This window comes from Maylandia zebra, linkage group LG14, assembly GCF_041146795.1.
Source record: "Maylandia zebra isolate NMK-2024a linkage group LG14, Mzebra_GT3a, whole genome shotgun sequence".
Lineage (NCBI taxonomy): Eukaryota > Metazoa > Chordata > Actinopteri > Cichliformes > Cichlidae > Maylandia > Maylandia zebra.
The window spans coordinates 15,988,638-16,006,207 of record NC_135180.1 but is presented as its reverse complement, the minus strand read 5'-3'; the positions used below and the strand labels follow the sequence as shown (position 1 = coordinate 16,006,207).

At 42.8% G+C, this 17,570-nt stretch overlaps 4 protein-coding genes across 6 annotated transcripts; 2 read left to right on the top strand and 2 right to left on the bottom strand.

Annotated features, from left to right (window-relative positions):
* Positions 1-110: 110 nt before the first annotated feature.
* cfap45 (cilia and flagella associated protein 45) lies at positions 111-4,457 on the bottom strand. Of its 2 annotated transcripts, none has more exons than XM_076892328.1 (12): positions 4,361-4,457; positions 3,158-3,268; positions 2,875-2,981; positions 2,548-2,692; positions 2,295-2,465; positions 2,020-2,198; positions 1,719-1,848; positions 1,486-1,632; positions 1,270-1,383; positions 974-1,167; positions 676-900; positions 111-324 (listed from the first exon to the last, which is right to left on the bottom strand). In XM_076892328.1, the coding sequence occupies exons 2-12, from the start codon at positions 3,230-3,232 to the stop codon at positions 258-260; spliced, it is 1,554 nt and encodes a 517-aa protein (XP_076748443.1). In that variant the 5' UTR covers positions 3,233-3,268; positions 4,361-4,457; the 3' UTR covers positions 111-257. The 2 variants fall into 2 exon arrangements, with proteins under 2 accessions (XP_076748443.1, XP_076748442.1); XM_076892327.1 differs by lacking the exon at positions 4,361-4,457 and adding an exon at positions 3,379-4,254.
* On the top strand, positions 4,416-8,118 carry slc37a4a (solute carrier family 37 member 4a). 2 transcript variants are annotated; one of them, XM_076892329.1, is made up of 10 exons: positions 4,416-4,552; positions 4,747-5,026; positions 5,117-5,372; positions 5,484-5,716; positions 6,187-6,430; positions 6,794-6,952; positions 7,033-7,118; positions 7,420-7,533; positions 7,634-7,772; positions 7,869-8,118. In XM_076892329.1, exons 3-10 carry the CDS (start codon positions 5,225-5,227, stop codon positions 8,033-8,035), a joined length of 1,290 nt encoding a protein of 429 aa, XP_076748444.1. In that variant the 5' UTR covers positions 4,416-4,552; positions 4,747-5,026; positions 5,117-5,224; the 3' UTR covers positions 8,036-8,118. The 2 variants fall into 2 exon arrangements, with proteins under 2 accessions (XP_076748444.1, XP_023009330.1); XM_023153562.3 differs by having other exon boundaries at positions 4,747-5,372.
* Positions 8,119-8,617: 499 nt separating this feature from the next.
* Positions 8,618-10,706, bottom strand: trappc4 (trafficking protein particle complex subunit 4). Its single transcript, XM_004543990.5, has 5 exons — positions 10,355-10,706; positions 9,930-10,104; positions 9,298-9,401; positions 8,942-9,068; positions 8,618-8,851 (listed from the first exon to the last, which is right to left on the bottom strand). The coding sequence occupies exons 1-5, from the start codon at positions 10,527-10,529 to the stop codon at positions 8,773-8,775; spliced, it is 660 nt and encodes a 219-aa protein (XP_004544047.1). The 5' UTR covers positions 10,530-10,706; the 3' UTR covers positions 8,618-8,772.
* Positions 10,707-10,738: 32 nt separating this feature from the next.
* Positions 10,739-13,226, top strand: rps25 (ribosomal protein S25). Its single transcript, XM_004543991.4, has 5 exons — positions 10,739-10,827; positions 11,385-11,474; positions 11,592-11,775; positions 12,976-13,074; positions 13,159-13,226. The coding sequence occupies exons 1-4, from the start codon at positions 10,825-10,827 to the stop codon at positions 13,068-13,070; spliced, it is 372 nt and encodes a 123-aa protein (XP_004544048.1). The 5' UTR covers positions 10,739-10,824; the 3' UTR covers positions 13,071-13,074; positions 13,159-13,226.
* The last annotated feature ends 4,344 nt before the right edge of the window (positions 13,227-17,570 follow it).

Here is a 17,570-nt window from a genome sequence, read left to right as displayed (position 1 = left end):
GTGTGCCTCAGAGGTTAGGAGATTTGAAGACTTGGAAAAACCCAGAAGCTATTCTAATGGTTGCTGAATCTATTTATAGAGTTAACAGCTCAAATACATGAATGCCAGTGTTTTCCATACTAGTAAACTATTAGTCTTTATTGTTACATTCCTTTACATTTTAACCCACATTGAAACACGTTAAATTAGACTGTAAATACAATGGCGGGACCAGATGAGAACTTCTCACGTGTTGTTTGAATCCAGTGGTCAGGTGATCAGCCCGTCAAGGTCTGAACCTTTCTTTCCACCTGATTGCAGTACTTTTCACAGAGTCCTGTAGCCCTGTAGTGGATTAACAAGCACAATTCAATGTATTTGTATGGCAGTAATTCATAACAACAGCCTCAAGGTGCTCTACATTATTAGGTAAAGACCCTACAATCACACAGCTCCCTATGATCAAGCACTTGGGAGGAAAAACTCTTATTTTAACAGGAAGAAACCTCCAGCAGAACCAGACTCAGGGAGGGGCAACTGTGCTGCAACCCACTGGGGGTGAGGGGAAAGAGAAGACACACTATTTGAGAAAGAGCCACTATAGGAGAAATGCAGAGTGGTTTACAAACACACAGCGAGGTGAATGAAGAGGAAACACTTTGCATTATGTGAACCCCCCCACACACACACACTTACTTAAGCTCCTGGAGCTTCTTCTGTTTGAGCTCATCGAGGCGCAGACGTCTCTGCCGAGTTTCCTCCATCAACCGTTCGGCCTCCTTGAAGGTCTCTTTGCGCTTAGCTGTGGCTAAGATCTCGCGTTCCTTCATCTGCTGGCGGATGTCCTGCGCGTGCTGCTGCACTTTGTGACGCTGCCTGTCGTTTTGCACCTGCTCTTTGACCATCTCTTCCTGCTGCACTCTGCGTGGAGAGAGCACTTTTAACGGAGTGTATTAAGATTATTTGAAAATCGGTTTCGAACGGACTTTCTTACTTTAGCAGCCTCTCAAACTCTGCCTTCTCCCGACTCGCCTCCACTGACAGATTGCGCTCTTTGTAGTGAACCTGCTCCATGTGAGCCGATCTCAGCGTCGCCTCCAGCTGCGCTTTCTTTGCAGCCCGCTCCCTCTCTTTTCTCCTCCACTCTCTCTCTGCAGCGTCCTGGTTCCTGCGAGCACGGAGCTCATCCTTCCAGACAAACACATACACAAGCACAAGTAGCTAAGAACATCTGTAAATCTTCTGCCAGGTTTCAAATCTTCATATATTGCACATCTGTTAGATCCTGACCTGCTCAGCCTTGTAGTCTTTTTCTTTTTCTTGCTGAGCCCTCAAACGAGCAATCTCCAATTCTTTCTCCTTCTTGATTCGTCTTTGCTCTGCTTCGCATTCTGCCTGCTGCTCCTGCAGGTTTAATGAATTGCTAACGTTAAAAACAACGTCAGAATCAAATGTGTGTGTCACATGATGTAGCTTGCTCGTCCACAAGGAACAGTGGGCTGTGACCTGCTTTTTTAGGAGATACTCCTTCACTCTCATGTCAGCCAGCTTCTCCTCCTCTATCCTCCGCTCCTTTGCCCGCATGGTCTCTGCGTTGATGCACTTGATCTCCTCCTGCAGAAGCTGTTGCTCCATCCTCTTCTTCTCCAGCACCTGGAGGAAGACATGGGTCAGAGCAGAAACTGAGCGCGGTGTACGTTAACTGCATGTGTGGATGTGTCCTCCGCCTCCGCGTGCACCTCGAGATCCTCCAGGTTCATTCTCTCCTGGTCCTCTCGTGTCTGCTGACTCTCTTTCTCTTTCTTGCCTTCCTCCAATTCTCGGTTCTCCAGGCGTTTCTGGATCTGATCGTAAATTTCCTGCCTTCCCCTGAAATATAAAGCACACACACGTGTTGACAGTGCTCCTAGTTGACCTCCGCTGCTCATTATTAGGATTTCTGCGATCTCCCAAACAGAAGAAGACGAAGAATGACGTTAATTGCAAAAAAATCAATCCGCGAATAGAGGGTGATTGTGTTTCTGATAGGGCTCCATTTACTTGACTCTCTGCTGCCTGCGTAGCTCTTCAATCTTGTCCAGAGTCTCCAGAGCCTTGCGGCGCTCCACCTCCATCATGTTGTCCAGACGCCTTTCCTCCTCTGTCAACTCCATCCGGATCTGCTTCTTCTCCTGGATCTGGTAGTCACGGTTTGCTTGGCACTGAGCACCTAAAATCAGCTGAGACGACCACACAAACACAGGTTTATTATTGTGTACTGGTATGTTTATATTTTTTAAAGGTTGGTCATCCACACATCTGCACTTTCTTCCTACCTGGTTGAGCTGTTTGATCTCATCTTCCTGTTCCATCCTTAAAGCATTACTCCGCTCCACCAGGCGCTGTGCACGTTCCCGGGCTTCAATCTCCAGCTCAGTCAGTGGCTGGTTCTGCTTACGGGACAGGTCTGCCTCATGGATCCTATGCTTCCTTTCCTCTGCAGCTTTCTGAATAAAAAGTACATAAAAATACTAATTAAATCAGGGGACTTCTTTGTTGTTGTTATAAAATTGCAGTCAGCTTTCCTACAAGTTCCTCTTCTTTCTTCCTCTGGTAAGCCTGCCTCAGGGCCTCTCTGTCCTCCTTGAGGAGCAGCCAGGATGTTGAGTTGAGCCTCTTAAACTCAGCTGGTGGAAGTAAGACGGACTCTCTTGAAGGATCTCTCTGGGGGATCCTGGCATGATGACATGTGGTATAATGTTTCAAAAACTTGGTATACTGTATTAACATCAGCAATAGCAATCTGATTAGCCTGAATCACATGAAATAAGGCAGAGGTTTATCACAGAGCAGCACACACACTTTACAGACTCTCTTCATGTTTTATTCAAATGAGCTCGTTTCATGCTGGCCTACCGCAGATTTCGGATGAGGTCTTTGGTGATGATTTGAAGAGTCTCTCCTTCCTGGTTCTTCCATGAACAATCCTTTGCTACACCTGCTGATTTTACCCGTTTGTCAAACTGCAATGACATCCACACAGAGATTTAGCTGTAATCAGCTCCCAAACTCATCCACGACCTCTGTTCTCACTGCAGCTACATGCAGTTTCTGATGATATCTGGGGATATCATTGTGAATAATAAGAGTTGAGTGTTTCCCTCCATTTCCCGCTGAGTGTGCAAGGACCCACACTCACCGATTTCTGGTTCTCAAACAGATCTTCATCCACCCGAGAGCCGGAAGCCAGTGTGCGGTACCGGCCGAGGTACATTTTGCCCCTGGATGACGTGGAGCTCGAGGCAAGTCTCTGCGGGGCAGTAATTACAACGCTCAGGAGTTATCAGCAGATAACGGTCATGCATTTGAACACTGGGATTTAGCATAGAATAGCTTTTTTATTTTTAACCTAACACTTACCATAGTTCTCGGTTACTGTGGGTCAGTGAAACAGACTATATTTGTTAAAAAAAATACTAAACTCTAAATATTATACTTTGCTCTTGGATAACTTCCAGCTAGCTCAAATAATTAATGTGGTTTTAAAAAGAAATGAGCGTACTACTTATATTGGCTCCAGCTCACGGGACACCGACTTTGAAATGTTTGGTTACCCGTTGCCATGGGAACAGGAGGAAGGGCAGACCTCACGTGACCGCAAAGTAGTGCTGTGCAAAATTTGGTTTCGATCCGATACCATGTAAATACGGGGCCAGTACTGCTGATACCGATACTGACTAACCTATAAAGGCAGCGTATCAGGGGAGAGCAGATCGCCATGATATCTGAGATGAATCGTCATCAATCTGAAACTTCTGACAACATTTTAATGAACGCTAAATCACTTCGATTTCTACTTTCCACAACACTTTCACACAACAAAAATCGATTTGCCCAGCTCTAGTACAAAGAGGGAGCTAGGATATTAAAAAAAAAACACTTCCCGGGAAAAGACGCTTTTTAAAACCTTATTTTCAGGCAAAGCCGCCAAGCAGCAAATAGGTTTTTAAGATTTAACTGGCGCTTCTAAATATGTATGCTGTAATGTGCTGTAAATTTTGCAAATGTTTCAAAATATCTGCCCGAGATAAGTGCCCAACGGCGTTACCAACATGGCTGCAAAGTAACAAAACTTACTCAAACAATGTTATTGGCTTATTAAACAGTAGTTTAGTCACACAGCCAGCTGGTAAAATGCTACACTGTAGAAATATTTGTTTACTTGAATACAGGGGGGGAATGCTAACACTAAAAACAGCGCTAACAAGCTAGCTCATTCCGCGGAAATACTCGTAGTTACTTAGATTTAAATTACAATTTATGTCGTTATGTGTTATTTAATTTCATACAGTCATTGCCACAGTTATATGGAGCATTGTCCGGACACAGTGTTATTCCGTACCACTACCGGCGGCTTTCGTGGCTGGGCGGTGCTAGTTGGCCCACATGATGCGGAAATTTTGCACAAAAAATCCTTCAGCCCCGGAACGAGCAGAACTTCAGAGAGAACTCACTCCAAACTCAGGGAAAGTTAATCTGCGAGATTTTACGCATACACGGAAAAGCGGAAGTGGACACACCGAGGTTTCTGCAGGTATATTTACACTAAAGACTTTGGTTTTGTAGATTACACTTACACATCAGACCAAAATCTTATATACTAAGATTTTGGTCTGATGTGTTGTGCACAGTGGAACTGTATTACCCACAACTCTCGTGTGCAACAAAAGATTTATGCACTGCCACAAATACCGTGGTCTCCCTCCTGAATTTATGAATGTGTCTCAGGTCTTTTTGCTGATGAGGATCACACTCACACACCCCTCCATTTGGATAGGAGCCTCCCCCTGGTGTACAGCAGCTATTGGACTCCTCAGTAAATCATTAAACGCGTCAGTCCGAGGACTCCTGTCATGGCATTATCAGATAGATAAACAGCAACAAGAAAATAACACTTGATAAAACAGAAGGACTTCTGCCTGAAGGACAGAAGATCACTCTCAGGGGATAGTGTCACAAACTGATGGTCACCTCCTCCGGCCCTCGTGAAGCCAGCCTGCAGCGCAGGGTAGGCGCCATGATTCAATCAGCTTCAGGGTGTAGAAGTTGACCATTAACCTCCGGTGCTGATTGCAAACACTTCTTTGCTTGTAAGCAGCTGCCTGTGTACAGTGGATCCTGAAGCAAAGTTCACTGCTACAGGTTGCAAAAGGCAGGAGCTCCTCTGGAAGCTGCTTTGCAAGTGTTTTAGGACTGAGCTGCAACCATGGCTGCCTCCGGTTATGGATACTACAGAAGTACAATATTTCTGGCCATGTTTGTGGGCTACACATTGTACTACTTCAACAGAAAGACATTCTCCTTCGTGATGCCTTCTGTAATGCAAGAGATCAAGCTGGATAAGGACGATCTGGGTATGTCAGTACTGTAAACTTGAACCCTGTGTACCTTCTATAAATGTGATAACACCGATGTGCCTATACAACAATTTTGCAGCAAGTGCATGAGCGCTCCTCTTTTCTCAGGTATGATCACCAGCAGTCAATCTTTGGCCTACGCTATTAGTAAGTTCATCAGCGGTGTCCTGTCAGACCAAATCAGCGCCCGCTGGCTCTTCTCCATTGGCCTGTTCATGGTGGGAGGCATCAACGTGATCTTCTCTTGGTCCTCCACTGTTGCTGTCTTCTCTGCCCTCTGGTTTCTCAACGGTCTGGGCCAAGGCCTGGGCTGGCCTCCCTGTGGCAGGGTGCTGCGCAAGGTATATGACCCGGTACCCTCTAATTCAAATTGAGTTTAAAATTTAAGTTTCTTCTGAGTGTTACAAAGAACAAACCGACACTGCAGTAGGAAAATACAGAATGAGCTAAAGCAAGTAAACAGGATGAAATAATGAAATGGACCTAAAACTGTTTGTATTCTCTATAAGATCTTGAATGAACTGGAAACTGATGTTAGATCCCAAATATTTTATCAGCAGGCTCAGGCAGAGTTGGAGCGTAAACAGCTAATCCAAGACAATAAAATAATTTTATTTTTAAACTGCATTTTCATAGTGTCTTAAACAGGACTCAGAAATCTGTAACTGTTTGTGTGTCTGAAAGAAAAAAGAATATCTGACTTTTAAACTACCAAGTGTGGGGATCGGTCTTAAAAATCCTATGTGGATATCAAGGAACTTCCTGCCAGGGCTGTCTGGACTTAATGTTTTTCCCTCTTTTCCTCCATCAGTGGTTCGAGCCCTCTCAGTTCGGGACGTGGTGGGCGGTTCTGTCCTGCAGCATGAATCTGGCCGGCAGCTTGGGCCCCATCGTTGCCACTGTGCTGTCGCAGAGTTACAGCTGGAGGGCGATACTGTCCGCCTCTGGAATGATTTGCATCGTTGCCTCATTTGTTTGCCTGCTGGTAATCAAGAACGAGCCCAAGGATGTGGGGCTGCCCAACATAGAGGTGTCGACCAAAAAGAGCAAAGGTGGTGAGTCTGACTCTTAGTCAGGCACAATCAGAAACTGGTGCGGTTCAACTGGTTTGAACCGCTGCTTTTCTCAGAATGTTGTTAACACTTAGACAATGCTCTGATAACACAAATTTGAACACACACACATGCACGTGTGTCTGTTGTCTAACGGCATGGGCCTTGAGCGCTGTGACTAAAGATCAGTAACTTGATGGACTCTGCACTCAGTGTGTCCCTCACGTGAAAGCAGCTCATGCAAAGTGTGAACACAGGATGTGATGCATGTTTCTTTTTAAAACCGAGGAGTGCTCCCATCACCACATCACTCACATCTGTGCTCGTGGTATCCAAAAAAGGGTCTTCTGTCTGCTTCCTCTTCAGGATCCTCAAGCCATGAAAGCACCCTGTCTGAGTTTCTCCTGTCCCCCTACCTGTGGCTGCTGTCCATCTCCTACCTGGTGGTGTTTGGGGTGAAGACCGCCTGCACAGACTGGGGCCAGCTGTTTCTCATTCAGGACAAGGGCCAGTCTACACTCATGGGTACGGATGAGGAGAAGAGCAGTCGCCTCGGGAGTCTACTTTGAAATAAAGAGTTAAACTCACTGTGTTCCTTTTCTTAGGTAGCTCATACATGAGCGCCCTGGAGGCTGGCGGGCTGGTGGGCAGTCTGGCTGCAGGTTACCTCTCTGACAAAGCTGTGGCCAGAGTGAGTTTGTTTTTTAAATATGAGTCATTATTTGATCCAAGATTGTGGTCAATAACAGCCTGTTTAATATAGAGAGAACTGGACTAGAAAGGGTTTTAACCTTTGAATATTTCAATGTTATTTTATGGAAATCGTCTTCTGTTTAAGATTGCTTTCTCCCTGTCTGCACTTTCTTCATCATTTCATAAGTTAAAGGGATAAATAGCAATAGAAACACACCCCTAAGTGGGCAATCAGTGTTTTTTTTATTCAGCTTATAGCCAGGAAATGGAACATCTCATAGTATTTTCTTTGTGTGCAGCAAGGGATGAGGCTCTATGGTAATCCCCGCCACTTCATCCTGATTTGCATGATGGCAGGAATGTTTGTGTCCATGTACCTGTTCAGACTCACCGTTACTCCTGACAGCTCAAAGGTAACACAGACACATTAATTCCTGTGACCTGTTCACACTGCACAGCAAATGCCAGACTTCAGTAGCCCTTTTTTTTTTTATCTCTTCTCTGTACATCAAGGTGTGGATACTCGGCTTGGGCGCCGCCTTCGGTTTCTCCTCATATGGACCAATAGCTTTGTTTGGAGTTATAGCCAATGAGAGCGCTCCATCCAACTACTGCGGGACATCACATGCTATCGTTGCCCTGATGGCAAACAGTAGGTTTTCATTAATTGAAAGTTAAATTCTAAAGTTGGGTTTTGTGTGTGTTGCGCTCCTTCCATTGAAATAATCCGTGTGAATTCCCATTGTAGTTGGTGGCTTCCTTTCTGGACTCCCATTCAGCACCATTGCCAAGCACCATGGCTGGGAAAAGGCCTTCTGGGTAGCAGAGGTCACCTGCCTTGTCACTACTATCGGATTCTTCCTCCTGCGCAACATTCGAACAAAGATGGGACACGTGCCCAAGAAGGCGGACTGAGCTCATTCTGTGCGAGCCAGTCATTTTTACGTCTTTGTTTTTAATTAGTCATATGTGAAATAAAGTTCATAGAAATGTGCAAAGGCGCTTCTCAACATGTTGTATAAATAGTGCGTGAACTTGAAGAAATTACTGCAAATTGCTAGAGAATGTTTTTTCTGATAATGCCTCTGCAGGACTGCAATAGTAAGAGTGCAAAATAGGAGGCTACAACACACTGAAATGAGCAATCTTAGGTCAATGATACTTTTTCTTAGTTAACCCTATAACACTAATATCAGGTGACTTTTGCAAATTCCAGTCCTGTGAATTTGTTTTTTATTTTTTTTAAAAAGCAACATGATCAGAGTACCCCATTATACCTTATTTTATCAGACATTGTACAGGATAATAAGAGTCCTTCAATTTTCCATGTACTGCACTTTAGTGTACTTTGATGGGAAGTATATTGAGTAAAATATACCCACCGTTAGCGATACTGTTACAGAAACTGCACATTAGTGTTCTAGGGTTATTTTTCCAATTTTACACTTCATGCTCCAAAGTCTTCACTCACTGATTCAGTAAAATGGATTCAGAACATTTAAATACAGTATGGATTTTAATCTCTGAATTATTTACAAAACAATGTATTTACAAAGTGTTAATGAGCAAATGTGGGGAGGAAAAACAAACAAACGGTCCAAGACAAGAAAAAGGAGTCCACTTATTTCTTTTCAGTCTGTGAATGCTCTGATTTAAGATCCAGCTCCAAAGTTGCCGGCTTTCTCTGCTACCTCCAATGCACTCTTCAGATTCTGATCAAAGAGCTCACACCTGAAAAGCAAGAGTAAATGTGTGGGTGTTAAACAGTGGGTACAGTAATAAATTATTTCAAGATAATGCAATCCTAATTCTCTTTAATACCTGATTGGCATTTCCAGAGAATAGAACGGGTTCTTGAGGGCGAAATCTGAATACACCTCATAAATCTTCCTCAACAACGCATCGATTCCAGACTGTCGCGGGTCCGCCAACACGATAAACTTTATCCCTGAGAGAACAAAATGAGAAAGATTTCATTTTATAATAGTGACTATCAACAAGCTGGGAAGGAATGTATACACCAGGAAGATTTATTACTGGAGTTGCATGCTGTTCACAGCTAAAATTAAATGAAATCGTTACATATGGAAGTGCTTTGGTTTTTAAATCTACAGCCAACTAAGACATTACTTCTTTGGTATTTTTAACCTAAAATGACACTTAATTGCACCACTGACCTGTGAGAGTCTGGAAGCAGTGAAGTTTGAAGACGTCAGTTTCTAACATTTCGATCCCTGAACTGCCAGCTTCAGGGGATAGCTGTGAACCTATTGCAAACAACCTGAGGGAGGGATCACAAAAACAGGTGTGTTTATTTAGCTTCATTCATAAAGTGAGGGTACATACAGTTTTGGTCTGAAGTTTAGCTACTGGGCGTGAATGTTGTGGTAATTTCTGGATTTTAATGAGTTCGTTGAACTGAAGAATTAAGTGTACAAGTTTGATTTTATTTAGGATTTTGTCTGATCCACGCAGGGTTAAAAAAGGCTCAAAGGCCTAAACAAATATTTAGTTAAATGAATGTTTGCAAGTTGCACTTTGCCCAGGCGTCCTTATGAAAATATTAATAATAAAATAAAATATTAATAAGTGTATGTATACTTTCGATCCTGTGTAGAGTAGAAAAAAATCAAACAACAGTACATACTACAAAATGTATTGATCACTCAGGTAAGTTTTCACTTCCTTTGGCTCCCATTCAGAAAAAACAAAACAAAAAAACAACAACACATAAATAACACTAGTAAACACCTGGCCCCGCTGTCCACTGTGCAGCTCGGGTTTAATCCACACACACGAAATTACTTACGAGTGGAACATGGACGCCAGCATCAGCTTCTCATTGGAGCTCAGGCGCGCTCGTCCAAAGCGAATAGACACGGGATAGTTTGAAGGATCTTTCAGGTATTCAAGGATGTCCTTCCCATCTGATGTGTTCTTCCCGATCACATCAACTCCATTGATGGACAGCACTGCATGGCCCACTGACGAATGACAAGAGGTTTCAGTCCAGTCATACAGTCAAGCTAGTGACACCGCAGTATTTTTTAATGAAGAACAGTGAACATTTCAGTTAACTTGGACTGTAAAAAACGATACAAATGCGCATACTATAGATAATAAACCGACAAAGACTGCATGCCAGTATTTTAGCTTGGGCATAAGACAGGTTTCGTTAGAGATTGCCCATATAGCTAGCTAATAAATAAGCTAACGATGTGCCCGTGAGATTACCTCTGATTCCGTCCCGCTGTCCAAACGATACGACCACCTTCTCGTCGTGGTGCTTCAGCACCAAGTCCAAAGGGTAGCTGAATGTTTTCTCCACCTCTGCTCGCGGGACATAGTTATCATATTGATAAATTAACCCTCCAGCCTTGTTCACCACATACACACTGTATATCACCATCTTTGCAACGTCCTGCCCAGCTGACAGCGACTGTCACATGACCTCGACGGGTGGCTAAAAATCAAATGAATAAATTAGATTTTACTTGTATGAGTTTTTGGTCTCAAACCTGCCGCTGTAATGACTGTCAGAATGTTTGCCAATCTCATAAGTCAAATAAAGTCAATAAAAGCGACGAAACATGAGAAAACTCAAGTTCCCATAATGCCCCAATCTCACTTCCGCAAAAACAGGTTGTCTAAGGGGCTCTTGCACGGGCGAACTTCCTTTCGCTCCGACATCTTGACGAGGAAACATGGTGAGGACAGTTATTACACGTTTGTTGAAAGAAATTAGACTTTTTTCGGCTTATCGTTAGTCATTCAGGAGTCGTAGTACCTCGGGACATTTTTTGATAGCACTGCGCCTCCCCGCACCGGGACGAGAGTGTGTGGATGAAGCAGCCATACTTAAGATTTCACGCATTTAGCTTATGGCTAGCATAGTAGCAGTTTGCTAAACGCACCATGCTTCCAACTACACTGTGCTCACAGAAAGGACTTTAATAAAGTTGTCCCTCATGTGACCGCTAAATATACTAGCATGTGTACAGATGACACAAACACCAAATACTAAAGTATTGTAGGGGTGCAAATGTTAAAAATTAATGAAGACTGCGAGATTAGAAACGTTTTGAGGACAGGGCCTCCTCATGCCGACCATCCGATTCCGGCATTAGCCCCTAGCTCATTTCCCTTTTTTTTTCCTTTAAAAAATTAATGGAGTACCGATGCGAACTTGCTCTTGTGTACATTACAGCACATGTTAAACATGTAGCTTCAGAGTGAAAGTTTAACGGGTGTCGTCTTTTTCCAGCCTCCTAAACAGGATAAGAAGAAGGATGCTGGGAAGTCCAAGAAGGACAAGGACCCAGTCAACAAGTCTGGAGGCAAAGCCAAGAAGAAGGTATGTTTTTGTTCATATTTGCCCATATTGGATGTATTTTATATTATGTGGCTGCTGAATAAATGTTAAGGCTAGAGGTTTCCCGGTCTTTAAAACAACATGTCTGTTTCTGAGCAGAAGTGGTCCAAGGGAAAAGTGAGGGATAAGCTCAACAACCTGGTCCTCTTCGACAAGGCGACCTACGACAAGCTGTACAAAGAAGTTCCCAACTACAAGCTCATCACCCCCGCTGTTGTGTCTGAGAGGCTGAAGATCCGTGGCTCTCTGGCAAGGAACGCCCTCCAGGAGCTGCTCGCCAAAGGTGAACTTCACTTTCTCTGCTCAGAGCTCTTGAAGGTCCGTGTTGGATCTTTGACGCTAGGAAGGGCATCAAAGTTAATCACACGTCTGTCATGGTAGCGAGCTTTGCTCAGTTGGTCAGCACCATTCCCAAGCATTAGATTTTAGTCCCTGCCAAAAAAGCAGTGTTTGCTTATGTTACCAGCAAAGGATTTTATTTACTGCCCTGAATAAGTCGATTGAGAGTTTGGCAGGGTGATTTCCAACTTCAGAGAAAACTCAGTTACACGATGGTACATCTTTTGCATTAAGGGCTGATCAGGAGATGGTTCTTGCTCCAGCTTTAAAAAATGGAAACTGTAACATCTCTTGTCATCTGCTATTTTGTGATGCAGCATTAAACTCAGCCGATGAATATGCCCGTAGTCATCAGCACTGCTCGCTGGCTGTGTCTAATGTTTATAAATGCTTACACAGTATGAACCCAGGCCAGAGTGGTTTGTCAGCGAGTTCATCATTTGTTTTTAAATGACAGTGATGTGCATGCAGCGTGACTACTTATCTCCTCTTTTGACATCCTTCAACTTCTGTTCGAAATGCTACATGGAAACAAATGATATATTGCAGCCTGTCTGCTGTTTCATGTGATGTGAAATGCTGAACATATTTCAAACGGGTGCATTATGCTTTATTCATTTGATTTATTTATTTTTCCTCCCTACAGTAGTTTAACTGAAGTGTGTGTGGTGTTACTCATTGTGTTTCAGAGATATTGTCATCTAGACTCAGTATAGCATTCTTTTTATGAATTAAAGCCTTCAGCAGGCTGTGCACTGTGCTTCTGATTAAAGAACGCAGATTTGTTCTTGTCCCATACAGTGAAGCTTCATATGCAGCAGGAGGGACACATGAAGAAATTCTGTATTAGTTCCTTATGCCTAATTTAATTTGAAAATTAGCTGTCAAACTGATTTGAGATATAATGGCTACATTGGCATCGTAGCTAGATTGCCTTCCCTGCCTTGTAATACATTTACTTGTCAGTGTTTGGACACCTGGGAGAAGTGATCTGTTGCACATATCTGCTTTACCTGCTGTATATCACGTTCGTCCCTGTGCAGGCCGACTAGGGCAAATGTATCACAACAATTGACATAACGGTGCAAATTAAAAACACAAAAAAAATGCTGACGGAGAACTTGGGTCCGTTTTTGTCTTGCAGGCATGATCAAACTGGTGTCCAAACACAGAGCACAGCTGATTTACACACGTAACACCAAGGGTGGAGATGAGGAGGCAGCAGCAGAGAAGGCATAATCAGGTACTACAGCAGCATCTCTACACGTCTCTATTTTATTACTGTTTGTTTTCAATTTTACTAACCTGCAGTCTTTGTTTCTTGCAGGTTCCCCTGTTTGTTTCCTGTGATGGGCTGTTTGTAATGAAAGGTGGAATAAATATGTAAAGACAAAACCTTTGCACTTGTTTTGCTTTAACTGTTCGTCTGTCTTTAACCAGCTAAGAAGTGGATAAAAATTCCTAGTGTGTTCATGTTATGGTCGAGTGGTCACTGGATATCAGATAAGCATTATGTTGGATTTAAAAATGTAATTTAAGCAAAAATGTTAAGATTGGTTAAATCAAAGAGTAAAAAGATGAGGATAGTGACTGGTAACTATTCATCTATGTGATACTTATAATAACGTTAAGACCTTTTGTGTCTGTGCAGTTGTTTCCTGGTGCCTGATAATAAGGTGCAAATACTCGTCCCTCTGCATCAAAGTGTGGTTTTGTTTTTTTACATCTGCCGCCTCCTCCCTGAAGTTGAGTTAAGTGGATTAAAATCAGTTAGGGGCAATAAATTAGTTTCATTCTGTTCTGTTAACAAACATGAGGTGCATCATAAATGAATAAACACTGCAGCAGGTTATTATGGCAACATTATTCTCAGTCTTCTTCTTAAACTCTGATAAGGTTATTTTTTCTAATTGGTTTCACATAACGCAGCGGCATGAAGCTGTTCTAATCTAGGAGTGTAGAGAGATTAAGAGCTTTCCAGATATCTGTTCAAAACTGCACACAAGGGGAGAATTTTACAGATTCAAGAGCTGCTGCTGCTGAGGTGCTTTCACACCCCATTTACTGTGGTGCGTTCAGTTTGTCACCCAGTAAATTTAAAGAGGCATTCTGACTCAGTTGTCCCATGTTTTCAGTGTTAGATGGATCATTTCTAATTTGGCCGGGTAGATTTGCACTTTGTCTTCAGCTTGTCTGTTACCAGCCACCGGCAGCGAAAGGTTATGAGATATTGATAGGAGTGAAATGAAGAAGCTATCTTCACTGTCACCGTTTGCTCGGGGCATAAGATAGCGCAGGAGTCCTGTGATGGATGCTGTCAGGTGCTCCTTTGTCACTGTGCAGCACCACCTCCAGCACCAGCCACAAAAACATGCTTCAGGCTTAACGCCACTGACAGATGCAGTCCTCCAACATGAGCTCAGAACACAAACAGCCACCTCTCAGTACACATGATGAAACAGTGTCTGTATAACACCTGGAGTTGGAGCTGGAGTTTTCCACCAACGAACTGAAATCTCATCATTTCTATTTATGAGGTTTGCAGCTTGATTAACTAGAATAAAGCATTTACTTGTTTTGCAAGGCTGAAACATTTTCATAATCAAGTGTGCTGCTCAACACTTTGATAGTGTTCTCGGTTATGTAGTGAAACAGCCTTTGATTCCAGTATAATTTCAGGACATGCAATCAGTGTTGACTTTTTCTAAATTTATCAAAGTGACAGTAATCAGTGATTTAATCGTCCCCCCCACTGTGCTGCGTACAATTACTGTGCAAGCTCAGTGAATTCCTATTTTTGTTTGCTTAAAAATATGCCTGCACTGGGCTTGATTGAATGTTCTGGACAGGTTAAAGGGGCTGTAAATGGCGTTTACATAAGGGCCCCCATTCTTTCACATTCAAAGTCACATTAAATTAAATTCAAGTGCCCCGAAGTTTATAATATATGTGATGTTACATTTTTTAAGGAAGGTGTTAAGTCAAGGAATAATTATTAATTGTTTCTATTGGATAACCGTGTCATATGTCCCGCCCCCGCTTCTTAGCTTGCGCATGCCCAGACAAGATGTATATGGCCCTTCGCCTCAGCTAAGTCGAGCCTGTACGTTGGTTGGGCTTTGATGGTAATAAACTGTCACTGTTTAATTGTGACAACAACAACAGTAATAATAATAATTTTATGTATAATTTCTCTTCGTTATTCAAGCTTGTTTCCCCCACTAAAAAAAGACCAAAAAAAGTCTAATTATTTTTATTATCTAAAAAAAAAAAAAAATCGAAGTAAAAAATCGAAATGTCATTTTTTTAAAGTTGTTTTCCCAACATTTCGAGTTAGTAAGGCTAAGACTTAACCTAACCGTAACACTTACCATAAGATTGAGTTCGAGTAAATCGAAACTTCGAGATAATAACCTGAGATTTTCGGGAAAGATTTTATTTAAATGGCGGCGGAAACAAGCTTCTTCATGCTATACTAAACAGGTTGTGCCTCCTGCATTACCTAGGTTTAAATAACTGGTCAGAAATTGTTTAAAAGTGGCTCGTTTGATAGTAAAAGTTGCTAATCCCTGACCTAGCCAGAAATAATGTGCTTTTAAGCTTTGGTAGGCATGATAAACTCATGCAGGGGCTTCCTTAAATATGCCTGAATTTCAAACATATTATATTTACCTTACCCATCCTACATCCTGTACACCTGTTTGCAGCCTCAGCCTGTGGAAACATTTTGTCAGGTGAATTCTGGTCTGACTGAAGCTTCAGGAAAGATGTTCACAGATCACATCAATGCATCTGGAAGCTTTTTTTAGCACGTGCTAATGTGGAACAACTCACACCTTCATCCATGGTAAGTAGGAAGCTTACTGGCAGGTAGGTCAGTTTATGGAACAAAGTTTGAGACGTCATATGAGAAGAACACAGGTGTAACCTTTTAAAAAGCACCTTCCTTTTCCTTGGTTTTGTGGCATGGACACTTATCTGTAAAGAAGAGAAACTCTGTTGAGTGGTCTAACATGCTTATTGGTGAACAGTATTGCTGTGTGATACTGCAAATTCTCATATCGATATGATACAGAGTATATACAGGGCCACTATTGCACTATTGCAGATACTTTTAACCTTTAACAGCAGCTTATATTGATGAGTCTGCCTACAGGAGGGAGGTTGAACGTCTGGTGTCCTGGTGCAGCCACAACAACCTGGTGCTGAATGCCCAGAAGACAGTGGAGATTATTGTGGACTTCAGGAAGCACACAGCCCCACTCCCCCCCATCATCCTGACTGACACCCCCATCACCTCTGTGGACTCATTCCGCTTCCTGGGTACCACCATCACCCAGGACCTGAAGTGGGAGCCCACCATCACCTCCGTCATCAAGAAAGCCCAGCAGAGGATGTACTTCCTGAGGCAGCTGAAGAAATTCAACCTGCCAACACGGACGATGATGCAATTCTACACTGCAATCATTGAGTCCATCCTCACCTCCTCCATCACCGTGTGGTACGCTGGAGCCACTATCAGGGACAAACAGAGACTGCAGCGTGTTGTGCGCTCTGCTGAGAAGGTGATTGGCTGCAGACTCCCATCTCTGCAGGACCTGTACACCTCCAGGACACTGCGGCGTGCAGCCCGGATCTCAGCTGACCCTTCTCACCCTGGACACAGTCTGTTTGACCTGCTCCCCTCAGGCAGGAGGCTCCGGTCCATTCGCACCAGAACCATAAGAACAGTTTCTTCCCCTCTGCTGTTGAACACATGAACAATAACCACATGACTGTCCCCGCCACTAACACATGACCCTACGCTGTGTCACTGCATCATTTCATGTTTGGCACTGATCACCACCTGCACTCATGTATATATCTTTCTACGTAGCACTCATAATTCTTATTCTCATGTGTATATCTCATGTATATCTCATGCACATATCTTTCTTTCTACATAGCACTTTAATTCTTATTGTTTGCACTGAAGCACCGCAGCAATTTCCTAATGTTGTAAACCTCAACATCTGGCAATAAACCCCCATTCTGATTCTGATTCTGATTCTGATTCTGATATTGGGGAGGGCAGTGTTTCATTATTTATACGATGAATCATCATCGGTTTTTAAATTATTTCAGCATTTCATGTATTTGGAAAGTGTATTTTCTGGAGGGATGTAAATGTACCTGTCAGAGACGTCAGCTTGTATTGTTTAAATGTGTTATAGGTTATAAATAAAATAGACATCCCTGTACGACAGACAGTTACAGAGGTTGGCTGGTTCAGTTTTTCTTGATGACTTGCAGCCTTTAGTGAGTTTCAGTTTCTTTCATCAGGATGAAAATGTATGATTCCAAAGTGCAGAACAGCAAGGTTTAAAAACCCCTTTGTTCTGGCACCCATCACTCAGTAACAAATTGTAGCTTTTTTACGTAGGTGAGCTAAATGATTCCCCAAATCAAGTATTAGTTGTTTTTTTTCAGTAGTTTGTACTATGTGTGTGTTGTGTCTGTATTGAAGTGTGCATGTGAGCTTGGATGACTTGCCTGCAGAACAAACCTACCTACAGGTAAAAATAAATGAACCTGAACCTGAATGTATAAATTGCTATTCTATAGAGCCACACTAATGCTGTTAGTTTCATATGTTTCTACATCTGTTAGAAGCCTTTAAATCTATTTTTCTTGTTTTTGTTCGGGCACAGACATCTCTCCCGCCCTCTTTAGACTACAATATCAGCATTTAGCTCCAAG

Bases quoted from the DNA above. Each gene is read 5' to 3' on its own strand.
- cfap45 (XM_076892327.1), bottom strand. The intron at 1,384-1,485 runs GTCACAGCCCAC...TTAAACCTGCAG, and splicing joins AGTATCTCCTAAAAAAGCAG to GAGCAGCAGGCAGAATGCGA. The intron at 1,168-1,269 runs GTCAGGATCTAA...TTTGTCTGGAAG, and splicing joins AAGACTACAAGGCTGAGCAG to GATGAGCTCCGTGCTCGCAG.
- slc37a4a (XM_076892329.1), top strand. From the start codon at position 5,225: ATGGCTGCCTCCGGTTATGGATACTACAGAAGTACAATATTTCTGGCC. The intron at 5,717-6,186 runs GTATATGACCCG...TTCCTCCATCAG, and splicing joins GTGGCAGGGTGCTGCGCAAG to TGGTTCGAGCCCTCTCAGTT. The intron at 6,431-6,793 runs GTGAGTCTGACT...CTTCCTCTTCAG, and splicing joins GACCAAAAAGAGCAAAGGTG to GATCCTCAAGCCATGAAAGC.
- trappc4 (XM_004543990.5), bottom strand. From the start codon at position 10,529: ATGGTGATATACAGTGTGTATGTGGTGAACAAGGCTGGAGGGTTAATT. The intron at 10,105-10,354 runs GTAATCTCACGG...GTCATTCGTCAG, and splicing joins ACAGCGGGACGGAATCAGAG to TGGGCCATGCAGTGCTGTCC. The intron at 9,402-9,929 runs GTAAGTAATTTC...TCCCTCCCTCAG, and splicing joins CTGGCGTCCATGTTCCACTC to GTTGTTTGCAATAGGTTCAC.
- rps25 (XM_004543991.4), top strand. The intron at 11,475-11,591 runs GTATGTTTTTGT...GTTTCTGAGCAG, and splicing joins GAGGCAAAGCCAAGAAGAAG to AAGTGGTCCAAGGGAAAAGT. The intron at 11,776-12,975 runs GTGAACTTCACT...TTTGTCTTGCAG, and splicing joins CCAGGAGCTGCTCGCCAAAG to GCATGATCAAACTGGTGTCC.